This window comes from Hydractinia symbiolongicarpus, chromosome 3, assembly GCF_029227915.1.
Source record: "Hydractinia symbiolongicarpus strain clone_291-10 chromosome 3, HSymV2.1, whole genome shotgun sequence".
Classification (NCBI taxonomy): domain Eukaryota; kingdom Metazoa; phylum Cnidaria; class Hydrozoa; order Anthoathecata; family Hydractiniidae; genus Hydractinia; species Hydractinia symbiolongicarpus.
Window position 1 is genome coordinate 23,205,913 of NC_079877.1, and position 18,403 is coordinate 23,224,315.

General features: G+C 33.2%; 3 protein-coding genes across 5 annotated transcripts; 2 read left to right on the forward strand and 1 right to left on the reverse strand.

The window, feature by feature from the left end:
* The first annotated feature begins 7 nt into the window (after positions 1-7).
* On the forward strand, positions 8-4,594 carry LOC130636304 (uncharacterized). The gene is made up of 5 exons (XM_057445976.1): positions 8-162; positions 254-619; positions 1,793-2,080; positions 3,104-3,376; positions 3,909-4,594. The coding sequence occupies exons 1-5, from the start codon at positions 120-122 to the stop codon at positions 3,986-3,988; spliced, it is 1,050 nt and encodes a 349-aa protein (XP_057301959.1). The 5' UTR covers positions 8-119; the 3' UTR covers positions 3,989-4,594.
* Positions 4,595-10,334: 5,740 nt separating this feature from the next.
* Positions 10,335-12,429, forward strand: LOC130636307 (uncharacterized). Its single transcript, XM_057445981.1, has 4 exons — positions 10,335-10,727; positions 11,110-11,202; positions 11,477-11,601; positions 11,903-12,429. The coding sequence occupies exons 2-4, from the start codon at positions 11,142-11,144 to the stop codon at positions 12,098-12,100; spliced, it is 384 nt and encodes a 127-aa protein (XP_057301964.1). The 5' UTR covers positions 10,335-10,727; positions 11,110-11,141; the 3' UTR covers positions 12,101-12,429.
* On the reverse strand, positions 12,244-17,875 carry LOC130636306 (beta-2 adrenergic receptor-like). Of its 3 annotated transcripts, none has more exons than XM_057445977.1 (2): positions 17,618-17,875; positions 12,244-15,008 (listed from the first exon to the last, which is right to left on the reverse strand). In XM_057445977.1, exons 1-2 carry the CDS (start codon positions 17,691-17,693, stop codon positions 14,023-14,025), a joined length of 1,062 nt encoding a protein of 353 aa, XP_057301960.1. In that variant the 5' UTR covers positions 17,694-17,875; the 3' UTR covers positions 12,244-14,022. The 3 variants fall into 3 exon arrangements, with proteins under 3 accessions (XP_057301960.1, XP_057301961.1, XP_057301962.1); XM_057445978.1 differs by lacking the exon at positions 17,618-17,875 and adding an exon at positions 16,945-17,315; XM_057445979.1 differs by lacking the exon at positions 17,618-17,875 and adding an exon at positions 17,179-17,313.
* Between the last annotated feature and the right edge of the window lie 528 nt (positions 17,876-18,403).

The window sequence follows — 18,403 nt, forward strand, 5'->3', positions numbered from 1 at the left end:
GGTAGCTATCCAGACACTATGTTTTATTTAACTTTACGTCTTAAATACATTTAGAATAACAAGATATAAAATTGTTAAGACGTTACTTGTGTACAAACATTGACAAGAACATATTTGATATGGCTGTCCTATACCTCTTATTGACCATGTGTGCGAGTGCAGGTGAGTTTTTTAAATCCACACAGTTTGACATCTCCAACTCGAGATGAATATGATATTGTATTTCACCTTTATATTTCTTTTTCCACTTTAGTATGGTGCGGGACAGTTTCAGTCGCGAATAAAAACATGAACGTTAACAAGGACAATCCAGTCAGCCTGAGCTATTTCATACAATACCCACCTGAAGAGAAGTTCAATGTTATTGATATATACTTAAAAGATCCTGTCAGCTCAGTGGAAACCATACTTGCTCAAGGACTAAGTAACAGCTTAAAACTGCAAGGATCATTTGGTGGTAAATACAGCACGTCAGTGGACGTCAGTGCTAAGAAATATACTCTGACCATAAATGATGCTCAATACACAGACTCGGCCATTTACAAGGCGATAGCTGTGTTTCTTACAAAAACAGGAGAACTTTCAGTCAAGAATGTTGAAATTGCATTAGAAGTAAATGGTAAGAGTTTATTGAATAAAGTTTATCTACAATCCTGGCCAAAATTGTTGATAAAATTTCCAATGCAACATAAGTTCATAAGATAAACACAGGTGCAAGCCCCCCCTCTCCTCCTATTTCAATGTTGAAGACAATGGCTGGCTGTTGGTTGAGTGGCCAGCTGCATTTTTCAAACTGTGACAATGACTTCAACATTGAAATGGAGGGAAAGGGTGACTGGAAACTAGCTACTATTCTATAAAGGAAAGCCTGCACTGTTTTAGTATACACATACAATAATTTTGCTGGCTAGTTTATGTCAACAAAGCAGAGAATCTCTACATATGGGACCACAGAAACAAAAAAGATACTAAATCCACATGTGTTGGACCTTTTCTCAACCAATTTTGGCCAGGATTGTAGACTAGATTCAAATTATATCAATTAACGGTATTTTAAACAAGAACAATAATGTTATTTCATTACTTCAGCAATATACTTCGCTAATCTGGTTAACAAAATTATGTCTAAAATACACAAATTAAAACAATGTAGTTTTAAAAACAGTGCGAAGTATTTTGTAATGATAAAATAAAAGATATAAACAACCGCAGCTGAGCTAAAGCTTAAAAGAAAACCATAAAAATTAAATTTGCTAAATATATATGCTATAAATTATCTAGAAACCAACTAGAAAAAAATTGAAATCTCAATTTGCGAGCCGTGAGATCCGACGTCGATAAGCTAGGTTAAGTCAACAGTAATCAAGCGCTGAACACCAGGTTGAGCGCTTAAGTACCGTTAGACCATCTTGAGAACAACCGAGTTAGGGAATTTTTTGTACATCAAACTTCAGATTGTCGCACATCCAAGTACATGCTTGCGGTAAGTCGAAAATCCATCGAAGCTCTCTCCGTATTAAGCGTTTCAGGTGTAATGCATTTTTAAAGAAAACAATCCTCACAACTGTAGCTAAAATAAAAACACAGGATATAACATGTTGTTACCCAGCCATAGCAAAAACAATCGGCCAGCGTCACATTATTTTTGCTGAACAATTCCGTCAAAATTTAGGGAACTAACGTTAAAGAGATATTGGGAAAATTGACGAAATAAAGAGGCCAGCGTTGTTGAAAAACACGTGCCTGGATATTCATTTATATATATATATATTTATATGCACTATCTTTTAAGGTGGTCCGGAGTTTTGCAACTTGAAACCGCCAGAGACGTTAACAGTAATTTCCCATGAACGGCCTAGAGTCCGTGTGTCAGTGTGTGGAAATCCGGAACCGCAAATCACATGGGAATATCTTGGAAACAACTTGAAATCAACCATAATAAAAGGAAAGAAACCAAAGGAATTCATATTTGAAACGCTTCTCCCTCAAATCACACCACCTAACTGCGGTTCATCTTTAACTTACAAAGCAACTGGACATGGTAGAGGTGTAAGCGACAGAACAATACTGAATGTAAAATGTGAGTTTTTTTTCTTCTACACATTTTTACTAACAGCACGCTGTCGAGGTAGGGACAGAAAAGTACAAGAAAATTAAGAGAAATGTCAAGTATATTTGTTTAAAAATGAGGTTTTAATCTGTCCTTGTATAGTAACGACATCGTTTTAATAGTTGTTAGTGTTATTGAAGCATGCTGATACTGCAGATTTCAAATTTCGTTTCCACAGGCGATTATGCAAATTTTTTTTATAGGTTTTATGCATTTTTTTAATTTATGAAGGTTGACTTGTCAGCAGACTAAGGACTTCAAAACTTATTTAGTAAGATATATTTTAAAAGCGGATAGTATTTACTGACAGCAACAATGCACCTTTTCAATATTTCTTGTCTACATGTAGATATTGATCATTTGACGCTTTCCGCCATAATCGAACATGACCAAAAACTGCCACTGTACCAATAATATGGATAAGAATGTTTTGGCACTCAAACTAGATCAACAAGTTGTAGAGTTTACCCTAACGCAAAGAAGCCTTCTGTGTCTGATTTACACCGCTATTAAAACATCGCTATCTCGAACTTTCTCGTAGTGTCCCCTTGTTATGTTGAAGTTGTGAAATTCGCGCTTTCTCGCCCTTTTTTTCTGGTCGATTAAAAGTTTAACATAGCAGGACTCGACTTTTACTTAAGAGTATTAGTTTTGTCGCAATTGAAGAAATAGCGTTGACAAAAAAGCGTTATGATTTTAATTTTAAAAATACTGCTGTAAAGTTTGCGAAGAAAACAAGCAATCGTGAAGAGTGTTCTTAGTCCTCCTAGAGGTGCGGACTTTATCTAAAGGCGGTTTCTATTCGAGAAAAACACAATAGATTCCGATAGACAAAAACGTGTTAAGATTTTCATATTTTGAAATGATCTTCTTATCGTAGTACCAGTACCTTGTAATGTTGCTTCCGACCACGCTTTCTGATTGGCTACCGCTATTGTTCTTTATCTACGTGATCACTACCAAGATCTCATTATGCTTTATTTTTCATCCTAGTCACACCAGAGAATGTGAAAGTAACGGAAGCATACTTGAAAGAACAGTGTGTCACTGTGCGCTTCACGACGCTTGATGTCGGTACCTGTAAGTTATCATACGAGTTCAACTATTTTGACGATCGTGCTCAGCTAGTTGGTAGCAGTGCAGCAGATAAGAACACCAACACTGTCCAGCAATGCGGAATTACAGCTAGCACAGTTAAAGCTCGAGCAAGATCAAGCGATTCTGTTGGACAATGGAGTGCTTATCCTATTAACAGCAAAAACAGTGGTGAGATTTTTCTTCATTATGTGACATTCATGCCACAATTTAAAGTTAACCAACTTTCTTTGATTCGAATCGACAGGACAATTTAGGCGGCGAGTGTGGTGAAAGGAGTGTAAGGCGTGAAATGGTGACAAAAATGGGGTAATTAGTTGAGTTCATTCGATATCTAAATATTGACAAACAAATCTGGACAAAAATTTATATCAAATAAAAACTAGAAACTACAAAATGCTGATGTTAGCGAATAATAATGCTGATAGTCATCATTTGAGGAATGATTTTTAATTTTCATGACAAACCTTATTTTTGCCAAGAGAGGTTATGGTAGTGGCGAACTTTTGTTCCTGCCCTGGACTCACTTCTCCTTTCCTCCTATTCCCTGCCTTGAAACAGTGATACAAACCCATCCAGCCTTTCTATTCACGCGGTACCGTTCATCTTTAGTTATTACGACATATTTAGTTCGAACATTAATGGAACACGAGAATACTTGACTAAATCATATATCCATTTTCTGTATACCTTCCAATTTTAGGTTCCAGTATTCAACCCTCGAGAAGTTTATGGAATCTTATACTGAGTATAGCGATTTTGATAACATTAAGTACATTGTAGAGTACGATGCTTGGCTGATATTTAATATAGAAAATTTTGATATAGGCTTTCAAATCAGCCATTATATTTAGTAAGAGAATACAGATCTTTGAAAACAAAGCTCGTATTTTTAAACAACATACCTGTCCAAAGTTTTTGCTTAATATATGACTTGACAATGGTGAGGAATGTTTACGTGCCTGATTTTAGTACATGGGCATCCATTAAGGTGGGTAAAAAAGCAGGACCACAAGGGTTAAAATGACAATTGTTAATTTATGTAGATTTTTTAAAAGTACAAGAACCAAAAGGCGCTGAAAGATTTTTTAACTATATCTTCCCTTCTTTTAAAAAACGTTTTTACTATTTTTAAGCTAAATATTTTGTTTTTTTTAAGGTCTATTTGTCTTCTGTGGTCTGTTGTTTATATTTTCTATCTGCAGGAATAAGTGTGCATGTCCATTACGTCGCACACAAAGTGGTTTATAGGAGAAATATTTTTTATGACACGATAATATTTTTTATTGATATTTATATTCACTATAATACCAAAGTTGTTACTTTTTAAGTAAAAATAAAAAACCCTATTTGTGGAATGAATTTTAAATCATAGAATTGTTATTCAAATTTTTTGTGACTTATTCTTCTTGTGGTGTTACCCTATTGATGATAAAGTTTGATCATTTGATATAATATTTCGTATTGTGTTGTTTATATTTTGTGTAATAATTTTTATACTTGATAAAGGTAATAGTGTTTTATCCCAGCAGGCACACGACGTTGTACAGACGTCTGCTACGTCACGACGTCAACCACGTCGTTACAACATTGCTTCGACGTCGTAATTTCCCACGTCGTATTTCGACCATAAAGCGACGTCGATCCGACGTTAGACTAACAGACGTTTGATTTATACTTCAACACGACGTTGTACCAACGTCGCATCAACGTCAGATTCAATAGCTCTTTCAAGGAAAAATTATTCTTAAAATTTTCTTAGAAAAATAAAAAAGAAATTTTACAAATGCAATAACTGACTGGCTCATAATTTTATTTTAAGAGAGAAAGCGCAAAAGTTTCCAGTTCAAATTTGTAATAGATGTGACCAAATCATGTGATAAAAATATGCAAGTTGATTTGTTAAAACATCGCACTTTCGAACGAGGAAATATTCGAACAGAAAAAGAAGTCTTAGCTACCAAATAAAGTTGATGACGCGTTTTGAAATTTATTTGTTGAAACGGCGTGATATATGTGTCAGTTTCTTTCGCGCTAAAACCGTTGTGTCTTAATTTCAAGCATTTGTTGTTGGTAAAATATTGTAGATTCTATTTTTACGAACATATAGAAGAAAAGAAAGTTGATGAAAAATGCGACAAAACGGAATTGAGAAGATTCCCGTTTTAAGAAGAAAAAACAGTAAGTAATTCTAGTTACTTTATAACTAACATTGTATCTAGCCACATCAATTGAAAACTGCAGAATCTGTTAATATATATTTTTTAAACACCCAGCTTTACAATTACAAATCTTGTCATTTCCGAGAAATGTTCTCATATAAAAAGCATGTATCTTCGCTATATGACTGCAATTTATATCACTAGTTAGATCATATTTTAATACCTTTATTTTCTTTCTATAGCAAATAGAAGAAAAAGTCGATGAAAAATCGTTTCGATACTGAAGACCCACGTGAAAAATTCAAAGGTGATGAAAAATGTTTATGCTTGGGAACATAAAGTTATTGTAAATAAATATGAGTTATCAAATGTCTTCTGATACTAGTGTAATTTAACGAATGTGAATATTAGTTGATGATAAAAGAAAATAATTTTAGAAATCACTTTTTGTTTAAAGAGCCTCTTTGTTACGTCTGTTAACATTGCAACTAAGTCGCCGTAACGTCGGTTAACTTCGCAGTTATACGTCTGTAAAAGGTCGGCAGACGTCTATACAACGTATCCACGACGTCGATAGGACGTTGTGCTCTGACGTCGTACAGACGTGGAAGTCCGACGTCTGTGCGACTTTCCATTCTGACGTTGAGCGGTCGTCACACCGACGTAAAACGACGTCTCTGCGACGTTGTTGTGATTATATTCCAACAAGCAAGAGGGGTAGAACCAATATTCATATAGTTATGATAACTATATGCATATTGGCTGTATATCCTTACTTGTCTTCCAGATGCTAGTCACTATGCTAAGCATACGCAAGACTAGAGTCTAATCTTACAAAGGTATAAATGGCTAGTTACTGAAGGTGTGATGAAGTTCTTAGCGCCTACTAATTCTTTTTTGAGCGTCTAATACCTATATTTCTGACAGATTACCTTTAGCTAGCTGATTTATAACAATTTAAGGAGTATATTTTAAAGACCCAGAAAAAATGTTCCTTTGCGCCTTGCAATCGAAGTTGGGCCTTAAATTATTAACTCTTACTTAAAATGATGGAGCAATGGTTTTATTTAAAGCATTTGTTATGGTTAAATACATGACTTCTTTCACATCTCATCAAGTTTTTGTAAAAAAACGACCTACGGACACAAATCTTCTTCAGGCATCTCTAAGGACACATAACTTATATGGACAGACACGTATTCTTTCCTCCAATCTTTCATTTATCTTCTTCTGCCATCTCTCTATCTGTGTTTTTCTACTTCTTTTTTATTTTCTGATTTTGCCTTGTCATTATTGAGTTTTTTTCACAACTACCTTAATCAAACCAGCGATAAATGCAAGTGTTGGCTTTCATACAGCGCACTCCTGGGCGTTTGCAGGAACATATTTTTTTATAATGGTAACAAGAGGAACATGACAACATTACCATAAAATTGTAACTTGTTGATTTTCTGTTATAAACCTTAATGTTTATGATGTCACCTAAAATGAAGGAAGGGTATTCTTAGACTGTTTTTTTTAACAGAGAGATACAAAGGTTATTAATGTTTAAAACTGTTACCCATCCTATGACCAGCCTAGCTAAAATTCAAGAATTATACGTGCCAAACAAGAAAGAAATGTTATTGTTCGTACTACAAGTGTAGCAAGCTAGCCGATTAAGGCTAGCCATCGATTGTCCAGCAGGGATAAAGAAAAAATCAATGTGCACTGCAAATGCTTTTGTTACAATATTATTATGTTAGCTGTTAGTTGCAAATCGTCCCCCCCCCTCCAAAGAAGAAAAAAAATTGAAAATTATCATCTACAAAACTTTTCACTGCAAATGTTTTAATTATTTGTCTACAATAAAGTTTTTCGTTGCTTATTTGAAATTGCCAGATTCGCTAAAATTCAATAATGTCCATATGAATTGGTTAGAAATTCCAGTATTGCAAAGGGGCATTTTCTACGTTTTTGTCCGAATCAAAACAACAAAATTATGTTCTAGATAGCTTTATAGCTGCTTGAACGTCTCGACCTACTCGTTTATTACTCGTTCCTGCGTTTCTTTTAAAAAATTTTTAAGAGGTATACTACAAAGTTATCTAGTCAATGGAGTTGACATATTGTGGCTTTTTTAATGATCTTATCTTTAAATTTGATCTTAGAGTCAATGATTTCTCATTTTGATATTTGACTATCCATTTCTTGCACCTTCTACAGTTAGCTATCATTCTTGTTCGGTTGTTCTTGTCCTAGGCAGCCATAACCAAACATACATGGTGGTGTCCCGCTAGGTAGCTATTGCTTATTTTAGTTGGCCATAAGAAAGAGGTGTGTACTTATACCTAGCAGTGTGTCATCTAACTTCTAACAGTTACTTCCATGCCAATTACCATGCTCATTACCGCAGTCGCATAAATGGCCATTTTCTATTTTTCAACTTTGTACCTTGTGAAAAAAAAATAACTTTAAGTAGTTTTAATTTGAAACTTTTTTTAAGAAAGTTAATATACCGCAGAGGGAACTAGCAGCGTCATTTCAGTACTTAATTGTAACATACAAAACAAAGGTTTAGGAAAGAAAAAACAAATAACGTTCAACACTTTTTCTTTTTTCCGTATTACGCAAAGAATTATTTGTGAGAAAGCCACCAAGAAACTGGACTAGGCTATTTAACGAAACAAAAACAAGCGCTTAACTAGTGCGCTGTATGAAAACCCTTTGTTGAGGAAAATGTTCTGGAAATTATTTCGTTCAATATCATCAGTAGTGGTTTTGTCTTGTATTTCAAAAAATTGAGAAATCTTAAAGATACTCAAACCGATCAAACTTATTAATCAGTCATCAGGAAATCCAGATGTTTGATGAAATGTTTATCGGTTTGCTGTAAACTTAATGGTAGCTAAGTAGTGGTAAACAAGAAAGATTGCCGAAGCAGCGTAAAAAGATACAACCATAACCCAAAATTTTATATACACAGTTTTTGCATAATCTACAAACAACAGCTGTCATTTGAATTCATCAGATGGTCATCCGTTTAAATTTCTAAAGTTGTCTTAAATGTTTGTAATAATATTACATGGCTTCGTTAGTCAGCAGTAAATCAAAGTCATATGGAAATGTTAATACCATTTTAAACGCTATTTTAACATTGTGCAGGTAATTATTACCATTTGTCAGAATAGATTACAACTAAGGGCGGAAGAAAGGCTATTACAAAAATAATTAAGGCGTACTTAACAACATAATAACAACAGAAAAAAAATTAGGCTCTAACAAACTCCTTATTACTTTGAAAGGTACACCTTTAACAATCTTGTTGTGTCTGTGAAGCCCTTTTATTAATTAACTGAAATGCACTAAACCATTTAAAGAACTGGATAACGTAACTTCGAGTCTCATTTTTACTTATAAACAATAACATAAAGAGGCTGAATTAATTCCAGATTTTCATGGAATAAAAGTTACTGATTTGCTAAAAAAACACTAGTATTACGCAAGCCGTGTTACGAAGCCTTGCCAGATGCTAACAGTTCGTGAGTATAAAAGCAGGATTGTTTGATGACTTAATGTATAGTTTCGTGGGCAGAAAAACCAGTTTGTATATGCTGCGACAGGTGTTACAATGCGGACCTCGATGTACAAAACCATTTTTTAGTTTGCGCAGAATCTATTACCACTGACAATTGTCTCTCACAATCTTTAAATAGAGTAATTATCTTTTTTCGCGCTCCTAACAACATGTCGAAAATGATTGAATTTTATCACTGACAATTGTTTCCTCAACACGATTCTTATATCCTTCAGAAATACAGTTAGCTCCAGGTAACTCGAACACTGCATAAATCAAACTTTCAATATACTATTGCTGACGTCATCAAAATTCAAACGACGAATCTTTTCTATCGTTCTTTTGCCCAAGTGGATTTGTCCACAGACCATCTCAGCTAGTTATGGAATAGAGAAATTGTAGTTATATCCCGGTACCGAAACTCGACTCTCATTATGGTAGTTTTTATTAACTCCTGATGTAATATAGATAGATAATGATGCCTGTCAAGGAAAATTAAATTTGCAAAGAACTTGCATGCCTTTTTCATCGCCAAGATTGAACCTGTTTCCAGTAACTGCTGCCTACCTCGAACTATAATCTCATTTTAGATAAAGTTCGGCTTAACAGGAGCTTCGTTTAACTCGAATATTCGTAAATCGAACTATTTTCCTCGGTCCTTGGAGATTTAAGTAACTGGGAGTTAACTGTATTGAGATTCCATTAAAAAATAAAAAAGGAAAAGTTTTTTTAAAATGTAGCTTTATGAAATGTAAAAATGTTGGATGTCGAGGATAAAAAGAGGTAAATTTAACCGGAAAAATACCTTGCAAGTTTCAACCATAAGGTTTATTCATACAAAATGACTTGCTTTTTCATGTCTTGGTTTATTGAAGTTTCGTTTAGTTGCACATGTATGTACAAAATAAATACAAGATCTGTTGACATGCTAATTCTGCTTGTTTAGGGCGTGATGTAACTTCGAATCCTTTAGTATTAGCAGTGTGTATGTTTGTTTCGAATAATATTTTAAATAATTTCTTTCAGCTTTAAATTTTCTTAAATTTCCTATGAAATACTTGTAAAAATTATTTATCAGCCTAGTAAGGTTTGCTGGCCGTTGCTTTTAATCATGGCGTCGCGTAGAATCCAAAATCATGTTTTGCTTTCATTTTGAAAATGAAAAGAAAATAAGCGAGTTTAAAATTTAGTTTTTGTAGAATAAACTCATAACTCATATTAAGAATTTTATTTTTACATAGAAGAGGGGAATCAAGTTTCGGTTGTGAATATCATTCTTTTATTTTCTATTTACAAAAAAAAAAAACATTTCGGAACTTCCGCACTTTAGACAAGATAAAAAAATATTTCCTACTTTGTTTAGGTATTACATTGAAGTTAAAAACATGGCCTGCCCCCAGTCTAAATGACCGCACGCGACTTTTAATTAATTTCTATTCTGCACGCTTTTAGCCAATCGAATCCCGAGACACACCCCCTTCGGGGTGTTTTTTTCGAACGGGCCAAAACGCTTTAAATAAAAATGTCATGATTTGTAAGAATATTGTACGCAACGAAATGCACAAGAAAAAACAAAAGGCATTCGTACTAATGTCATTAATACATTTCTTACACATGTGACAATGTTTATAATTTCACCTAATTAGTAATAAAAATGAAACAAAAGTAGGAAATGTTTATTTTCTTAATGACATCGTATTACCGTTATGTTTCTGCTCAGGCATGCTCGTCATTTCAGATGGTTCATGAATTACTTCACTCATCGTGTACTTCACTTGTAGTTGTGAGATAGATATATAAAAAGGTATGTCTGACAAACAGCTACCATGGAAAACGCTGTCATTACGATTGCCATTTATTTCAGCAACTTTATTTATTTGTTTTTGTAAATTGCGGAATGATTAAATTGTACAGCATAATATTACAGTGTAATCAAGTGGCATTTGCGTGAATTGATCATTGGTGTGATCTTCTGCATTTAAGTAAATTTTATAACAAGATTAATTTTTATACGGAAAAATGTATTCGGATTACAATTAGTTTGACGAGATTATGTATCTCTCAAGTTAGAAAAAAATTTCACTACATCAATTGCAGTTACTAACTTTGGTCTTACTAGTCACGTGATGCATTGAGAAATTTGAGAGATGTTGAAATTGAACCAGGTGGTTCGTTTTCTTTTGTAGACTAAAAGTAATAAAAAATCATTAGTTTAACGATGTCGGTCATTCCAGATGTTTCCTTGGTCATTTGTCTGGCTACGAAAGTTATTTTGTTAGGTATTTTTGGTTTGTTGTTTTTTGTTTGTTGCTTGTTGTTTTTTTTTTTTTTTTTTTTTTTTTTGTTTGTTGTTTGTTTGTTTTTTGTTTTTTGTTTGTTGCTTGTTGTTTGTTGTTTTTTGTTTGTTGTTTTTTGTTTGTTGTTTTTTGTTTGTTGTTTTTTGTTTGTTGTTTTTTGTTTGTTGTTTTTTGTTTTTTGTTTGTTGTTTGCTGTTGTTTACTGTTGTTTTTGTTGTTTTTGTTGTTGTTGTTTGACGCAAAAATTATTTTTTAGCGATGTTTTGTCTATCTATCAATAACATCATCCATTTGACAAAAACAGACGAAAATATCATCATCATCAACTTGACTATCTTCTTCTTCCTTTTGTTACTTGTAATCATTTGGAAGTCTACTAAGGTACACCTTTGAATTAACTTAGCGGAGGGGACGGTGAAAAAACCGTTTTTAGTTTTTAGGGCAAAATGATAATAAGACCTTACTTCACGTATTTTCCCATATATAATTTGACTAAGCTATGCATTCATTCTTTTGTTTTATTCTGCATTGCAATCAATACGTCTTACCGTTCTTTTCTTTCTGTTTCATAAGCATACAGTTTATTATTGTGTACATCTTATAATTGTTGTGCATTATCTGATGTCAGTATTTGTTTATATTTGATGCTACAATGAATTCACGACAGTATTCCTCCTTTCAGGAATGGAAATACAACATTAACACTATTTTGGTACACGAACAAGAACTTCATACCAGTCACAAAAAACAAACATCCTTGCGTCAAACTGCGCTTAAAAGATTCAATACTGTGTCTAGTTTAATTTTAATTTATACTCTAAGAACATGCAAAACAAGTGGAGAACATTTGCTCTTGAAGGAGAAAATTACACAGGTATGAATTACTACATAATAAAATAATTAATGTAGGTAATTTGTTAGTAGTTTTTCACAAACGACGCCCAAAATGTGTAAAATCATTGTTGCTATTGTAATGCTGACTTGATTAAGACGTTTTACGCAATAAGAAAGTAAGACACGGAGGAGAGTTTCAGACGTTTTAGTAAGAAAGAAGGTTGATTTATGGCTATCTAAAATAAATAAATAAATAAATTTTGTATTTATATTGATATTATCTTATAGACAACTTAATTTGCTTGTATATGTAATAAATATTTTTTTAATGAAATCCACAACTTTTGAGAAATAATGAATATAGTGGTTTCTGAACTATTACAAATACCCGGTATAAAAATTCGTACAAATAATGCAATGAGGTATGCGGGAAAATGTTTCGGATAACCAATTTTATCTCATGAAAATGAAAGTCTTATTTTCATGGTTGTTTATTTCGCTGTATGACAATGAACAAATTATGGAAATTAGTACATCAACGGACCACTCAATCCTGAGTAAATTATATAAGCTGTTGTGGAAGTCTGACGCCGCCGATTCTGTTCCACCTTGGAAACTCAGTCTACAAACGGACAAGGTGATGCGTCATGCTTTTATATACACTATTATTAACTAAAATATATTTTTAACCTGTTTATACGGGGAATCCGCAGCGCTTATTGGCTGAAAAAGCTTAATGACGAGCTTTATACAGCATGGTATAACTTTTAACCTTATATCAACCATAAAACATAGCTATATACATACAGACTCACAAATCAAGTTGCAGTAAATCCAAAATTTTGAATCACTCTGCCACAAAACAGCTTTTTTTACTGTTCCTAACAATGGCGTTCAATTAATTCACTTTTCTCAATTAAGTGGTCACAAAAACATTGAAAGTTTTAAATCGTATCGCACGGCTTCAAGCAATGACACATGTCAGACCTAGTCAGTTCGATCAACCGTAGTAAAAAAAGGTCGTTCACACAGTATCACAAACACTACATTCATTTCATCAACAAGAAATGTTAATATTGTTAAATCTATGTTCGATGGTGCATACATGACTGCGTTTTTAATATAAACATTCATCAGCAAAAGCGCAACAGGCAAAACGCCGTCAATTTTTTTTAAGTAATTTGGTTAAAAAAACTATATATATGGTTATTCAAATGTGTTTGTATTTGAAAAATTGAAACTATAAAATTCAATTCAAACGTTTTCTTTTTTCAACAAAACCTTGTTTTTATAACCGTTGTCACAAGTAAATCTTTAGAAAATAATCCTGCTTTCTACAATCTCAAACAAAATAGCTAGCAGTTAATAAATACAATGTAAACTGCGTTAGAAAAAAAAACAGTTTTTTTTGTATTAGTATACTAGCTACTAACTAAACTGTAGCTGAATTACATTTGGTATTGACGAGGAAAAAGTTCATGTTAAGAATGCCAAAAAACTCAATGTATGGTTTGGAACGCAATAAACACAGGTCAATGTTTTGTAAAGCGTTACTTTGGGCGTTGTTAGAAAGTCAATCAACTAGTTGGCCAGGGAAGGAGCCCAAATCCTGCGTTTAACCTCAAATTGATCAATAGTTTCTGTCTTCTATCGAATCCTCTGATCAGATTTGTGTGTTATAGAGGCAGAAGAGTTCTCCAAGTTTTCCATTATTTTGAAGGTAAATTGCCTAATCAGATTTGAACACTTGTAAAGCTTGCTAAAAACAAACATCGGGCGCTAAAGCATCCATATTTTACATGTTAGATTATTTAAAAAGAATTGTTTCAAATTTAATGAAAAAAAAAATGCTGCGTGAAAAAGGCCGTAATTGGCCACCTTCAACTGTTAAATATATAATTTTTAACTAATTTACTCCCTACACTCATTGCAATTGTCAGCTGTGTACACAGATGTGGATTCTTTTTGTTACAAATTCCCTGTTACGGCGTGTTTTGATATCTGAGTACTATCAGAATTATTGTACGGCTCATTTTCTCCCTGGTGGCATAAATTCTTTAAGTCTCTCTTGACAGCTGCTGACCGGAAACCATATATAAATGTATCCCATACCGAGTAAGATTGCACCAAAAAGTTGCACCAACGATTCACATACGTGTCAACTACAATTGAATTGAAAAATACGCGGTTGACCACGTTCGCCATAACTGCTGGAAAACTGCACAGACCAAAAACGAGAAGAATTTGTAAAGCTATCCTTGCAGCTTTTCGCTTTCGGTGATTACCTTGGTTCTCTCTCCTGCAAAAGTAGTTGTAGATTTTCTTCTGACAAATAACCAGTATGACAAATATTATCAAGCAGTAGGTTGTAGATGAAATTCGTACAACTGTCACTAAATTTGGGAAAGCGTAAACACACACAATGGGGAATGCCACAGACGGCACCCATATCACTAGTAACAGGTTATTTAACGTATTATTCTGAACAAACCGCTTGTAAGTGAATGGTTTAAAAATAGCTAAATATATTTCGATCGTGATGAGCGCGATAGCTGATACAGACATTACGATAAACGTATACGACATAACCGTCCAAACACGAACGAGCTCACATTTTGGATTTCTTTCCACAAATCCAGTCAAAAACAGCGAGTAGACTGGTATAAAAGATAGACCAGCTATGGCATCTAGAATAGATAGCAGGATATACAGCTTGTTTACTGAACTTCTCAGCTTAGTATTTCGCAGAACGATAAAAATGTATGTTCCGTTAAAAACGACGGTTAAGAGAGAGGATATAACTGAAGCAACGCTAAATGCTATTAAATTGATTCTTGCAGCATCAGTTGACAAAAACACGGTGCTGGCTTCTGAACACCAAACATTTTCTTCAAAAACCAACGACGTGTTTGGATTAACGGATGAGTTACTTGCAGTAATATTGTACATGTTATCTATAAAGATAAACAAAAAGATGTTATCACGCACGTGTTCAGTAACTTTTGGTCTTAACAGACATTTATAAAGGTATCAGGTGTTATTCCATATCATTTAACTCAAATGCTACTAAGAATGCAGATGTATTAGTTTTTAAAAACGTGTGAAAAGATGTGATACAAATTGTCAATTTATATAAGAACGTCGAGGTTTAGATTTTGCTGAATATTAAGAACGTATTAAGAGCGCGCAAAGCCTGAATTTTTTTCCATGCACTAAGAACGAAATATTTAGATTTAAAATTGCAAAGAAAAAATTATTTCCAAACAGCATTTTTGTTACTAATGATACGTTTCATGGCGTCTTCACTATGATATAACTATAGTATCATTTAATTTCCCCAATGTTATAAAATCTTTATCCTTATAGACCATATGATCGGATTTTTTTACAGAACTATTTAATTTTCCAACTATTTCGAAATAACACAATCAAAAGCGTTTTAAAAAAAAGGTTAAAAAACAGCACGTATTCAGTCTCAGCTGAAACTTGGACGTGTTTCTATATAAAAAAGTAAGCATACATTTTAGCTTTCACATTGTATTTTCTTAAATTTATTTCACGTATCATACAAACAATAATATAGCATACAAGAAAAAATGATAAGTTAATAAAAATAAAAGTGATCCAAAATGACGTTATTGTAAATTTCTTATCGCAAAGCCATATGATGACAGAACATGTTGATTTAACAGACGCATAACCCTCTTTCTTTTGGCCACTGACGATACATCCTGAAACACATTGTTTAAATCATACGCTTGTTGTATTCTCCACAAAATAACGTGATTTCCAAAACATAAATTCAACTAACTTTTAGATCGTGGCTACGAAGAAACATTAAAAGCTTAAGTTTTTTTATTAAAAGTTCAAAAGTTGCGAAACTTCTAAATTTCTTTCAAATCTACTTCTTTTATTGACAATGTTGATTATCAAACATTGTAACTTTTTTAGACATGTGAAAATGACATGACAGAATGGTAATAGAAGCAAAGTTGACATGGACTTAATATTCATGAATGAGTATGTTTGAATGTGTTGCGAAATTTCTACTCGCCTGAAAATCTCACAATACTTAACTACGACAGGAATTTGAAAGTGAATTCCAACGCGATAGCATGCCAATACTGGCGTGGTATTTACGTTTGAGTGCTTTAAAATTTTTGTGCACTTAAATATGTTATTCACATGCGAAAATGATAGCAGACAAATGTAGTAACAAAGAAATTAGAAATTATTAGTGATTTTGTTCCACCTAAATTCTAACAGTTAGACACTGAGACTTTTTGCAGTATATTGGACATAAATTTCCTAAGATGCTCTGACAAAATCTCATCATATCATTGCAAAAATTTGTTTCCGCCTTCCTTTTTAGTTGCAATATTTCTGTTTTCAACCGAGTTTAATATTTTATTTCAAAGGAGAAAGGTGTGGGGGAAGGAAGAACGGTTCTTGTTAAAGTTTATTAAAATTAATGTCAAATAGTCTACCGATCAATTCTGAAAAGACGTTGAAGGTTTGAAGAGTACATCACCGCAAATTCCGACAAGAGTTGGAACTAAACGGACTACTTAAGCTTCTGGGTACAAGCTACTAGCGTTTTCTAGCACCTTTGAAAATGAACCGGACAAAGGTTGTATGGGATAAGAGCTTCGCACTAGTCGAAACAGAAACATGCAACATAAATGCAATTTTATGAAAAAATAAGACAAACATTTTTCAAAAAAAGATTTATCAAAATAGAATAAAATAAAACTAAGAAAAATATGATTGAAACCAGACTGAAAAATATCCAAAGCCTTGACAATCTTGCCTACGTAATTTCATCATTTTGTGGAAAGTTTTCCGCCTCTTTATTGGAGTATTTACTATTCTTTTACTTAATAATCTTACTCATATCTTCTTCTTTCGTATCAATCGTGGTTTGTTCTTTCTTGATTATTTACGTCTATCTTCAGTAATTTGGTGTCCATTCATGCTGAATCGGTGATATAAGTCAGTTTTTGTAACGAAACATTAAAATACACACTTTTCAAAGCGTTTTAATTAATTGCAATTATAAAATTATTTTCAACCTAATTCGTCCATTCATCAAGAATTAGTGCTTATTAAAGCCAAAATACTTACAAAAGTATGGTCAACGTTCAAAAGTGATCACGCTTTAGTTTCGGAGTTATAAATATTCAGCGTTCGGATGTTTTTTTAATGTTTTATATATATATAAAACCACTTCTTTGAATAAGAGCATTCATTGTGGGTTTGACGAAAGCCTATAAACTTGTACGACAGGTGTAAACCTCAAATGAAAAAGAAGAAGAAAAAATAAACAGAAAGTAATTTTTTTGCAACGTCATGTTTCGAACGTAAATCTGAGGTATTTAATCTACTGAATTTTTTAAATGGTTCACGCGATTTAAAGAGAAGAAATATACTTTTTATTTTCCATATTTAAGAAAAAAAAACCCTAGCAGCTGAGACGCCATCGCCTATAATATGACGCTCTGTCTATCAGTTGTATGCAAAGAAGATGCCATTATTTTTATTTGAGATAAAAGTGTTTTGTTACCTTTCGGGATGTTATGTCGAAACCAAACTTCACGCCTACGACAAATGGTTGAGGAGATATTAGTGCTTAAATCCATCAGGACAACATCATCAACGCGTGCATTCTGAAATGATTGATTTGATCCAGCACTAAGTTATGTTCTTCTGTTGTCACTTTATTAACCCTAGAAATTATTGGTTCATTGTTATCTATGGCAATCTGTAATATTATTGCAAAAAGCTGTGTCTGTCTGTTTGTGACCGGCAAAGTCAGTTATGTCTTCTTCAATTTTCTTTAAAAGCGCATATAACACATCTCCTAAAAACTATGTTCCGTGTTTTTTAAATCTTTTGTTTACATCATTAATTGGCTAGAACGAATCCTGTGATAAAACGAAATAATTTCACTAGCTAAAAGTTTGCTATTATATTCTTATTTTTCCGTGACGAGACAGACAAAGTAACGGCAATTATGTAAGCCTAATATGCTTGAAGAAGTTATTTTAGGTGGACACTTTCACTGGCCCAAATAACTATTATACCTTATCGGGGGAAAAAAGTCGGGGGGAAATTTTGTCGGGTTAAAGTTTCGTCGGGGAAAAATTAGGTCATTTTTGAAAAATAAGTCAGTTTTCCCCGACTAAATTTTTAAATATGTCACTTTTCCCCGATTAATTTTTGATATTCCTGTAAATAACCTCACAAGTGAACGGAGAGAAGAGAGAAAGTAAAGGATATTCGTAACTTTTTTAAAAGTCGGATAAACACTGATGCCCCAGCTCTAGTTGCAAGGGCATCTGACGATGTC

Coding starts and splice junctions, on each gene's coding strand:
- LOC130636306 (XM_057445977.1), bottom strand. CDS start 17,693: ATGGATTTAAGCACTAATATCTCCTCAACCATTTGTCGTAGGCGTGAA. Junction 15,009..17,617: donor TCGACATAACATCCCGAAAG/GTAACAAAACAC, acceptor TTATCTTTATAG/ATAACATGTACAATATTACT.
- LOC130636304 (XM_057445976.1), top strand. CDS start 120: ATGGCTGTCCTATACCTCTTATTGACCATGTGTGCGAGTGCAG. Junction 620..1,792: donor AATTGCATTAGAAGTAAATG/GTAAGAGTTTAT, acceptor CTATCTTTTAAG/GTGGTCCGGAGTTTTGCAAC. Junction 2,081..3,103: donor AACAATACTGAATGTAAAAT/GTGAGTTTTTTT, acceptor TTTTCATCCTAG/TCACACCAGAGAATGTGAAA.
- LOC130636307 (XM_057445981.1), top strand. CDS start 11,142: ATGTCGGTCATTCCAGATGTTTCCTTGGTCATTTGTCTGGCTACGAAA. Junction 11,203..11,476: donor TACGAAAGTTATTTTGTTAG/GTATTTTTGGTT, acceptor ATTATTTTTTAG/CGATGTTTTGTCTATCTATC. Junction 11,602..11,902: donor TCATTTGGAAGTCTACTAAG/GTACACCTTTGA, acceptor TCCTCCTTTCAG/GAATGGAAATACAACATTAA.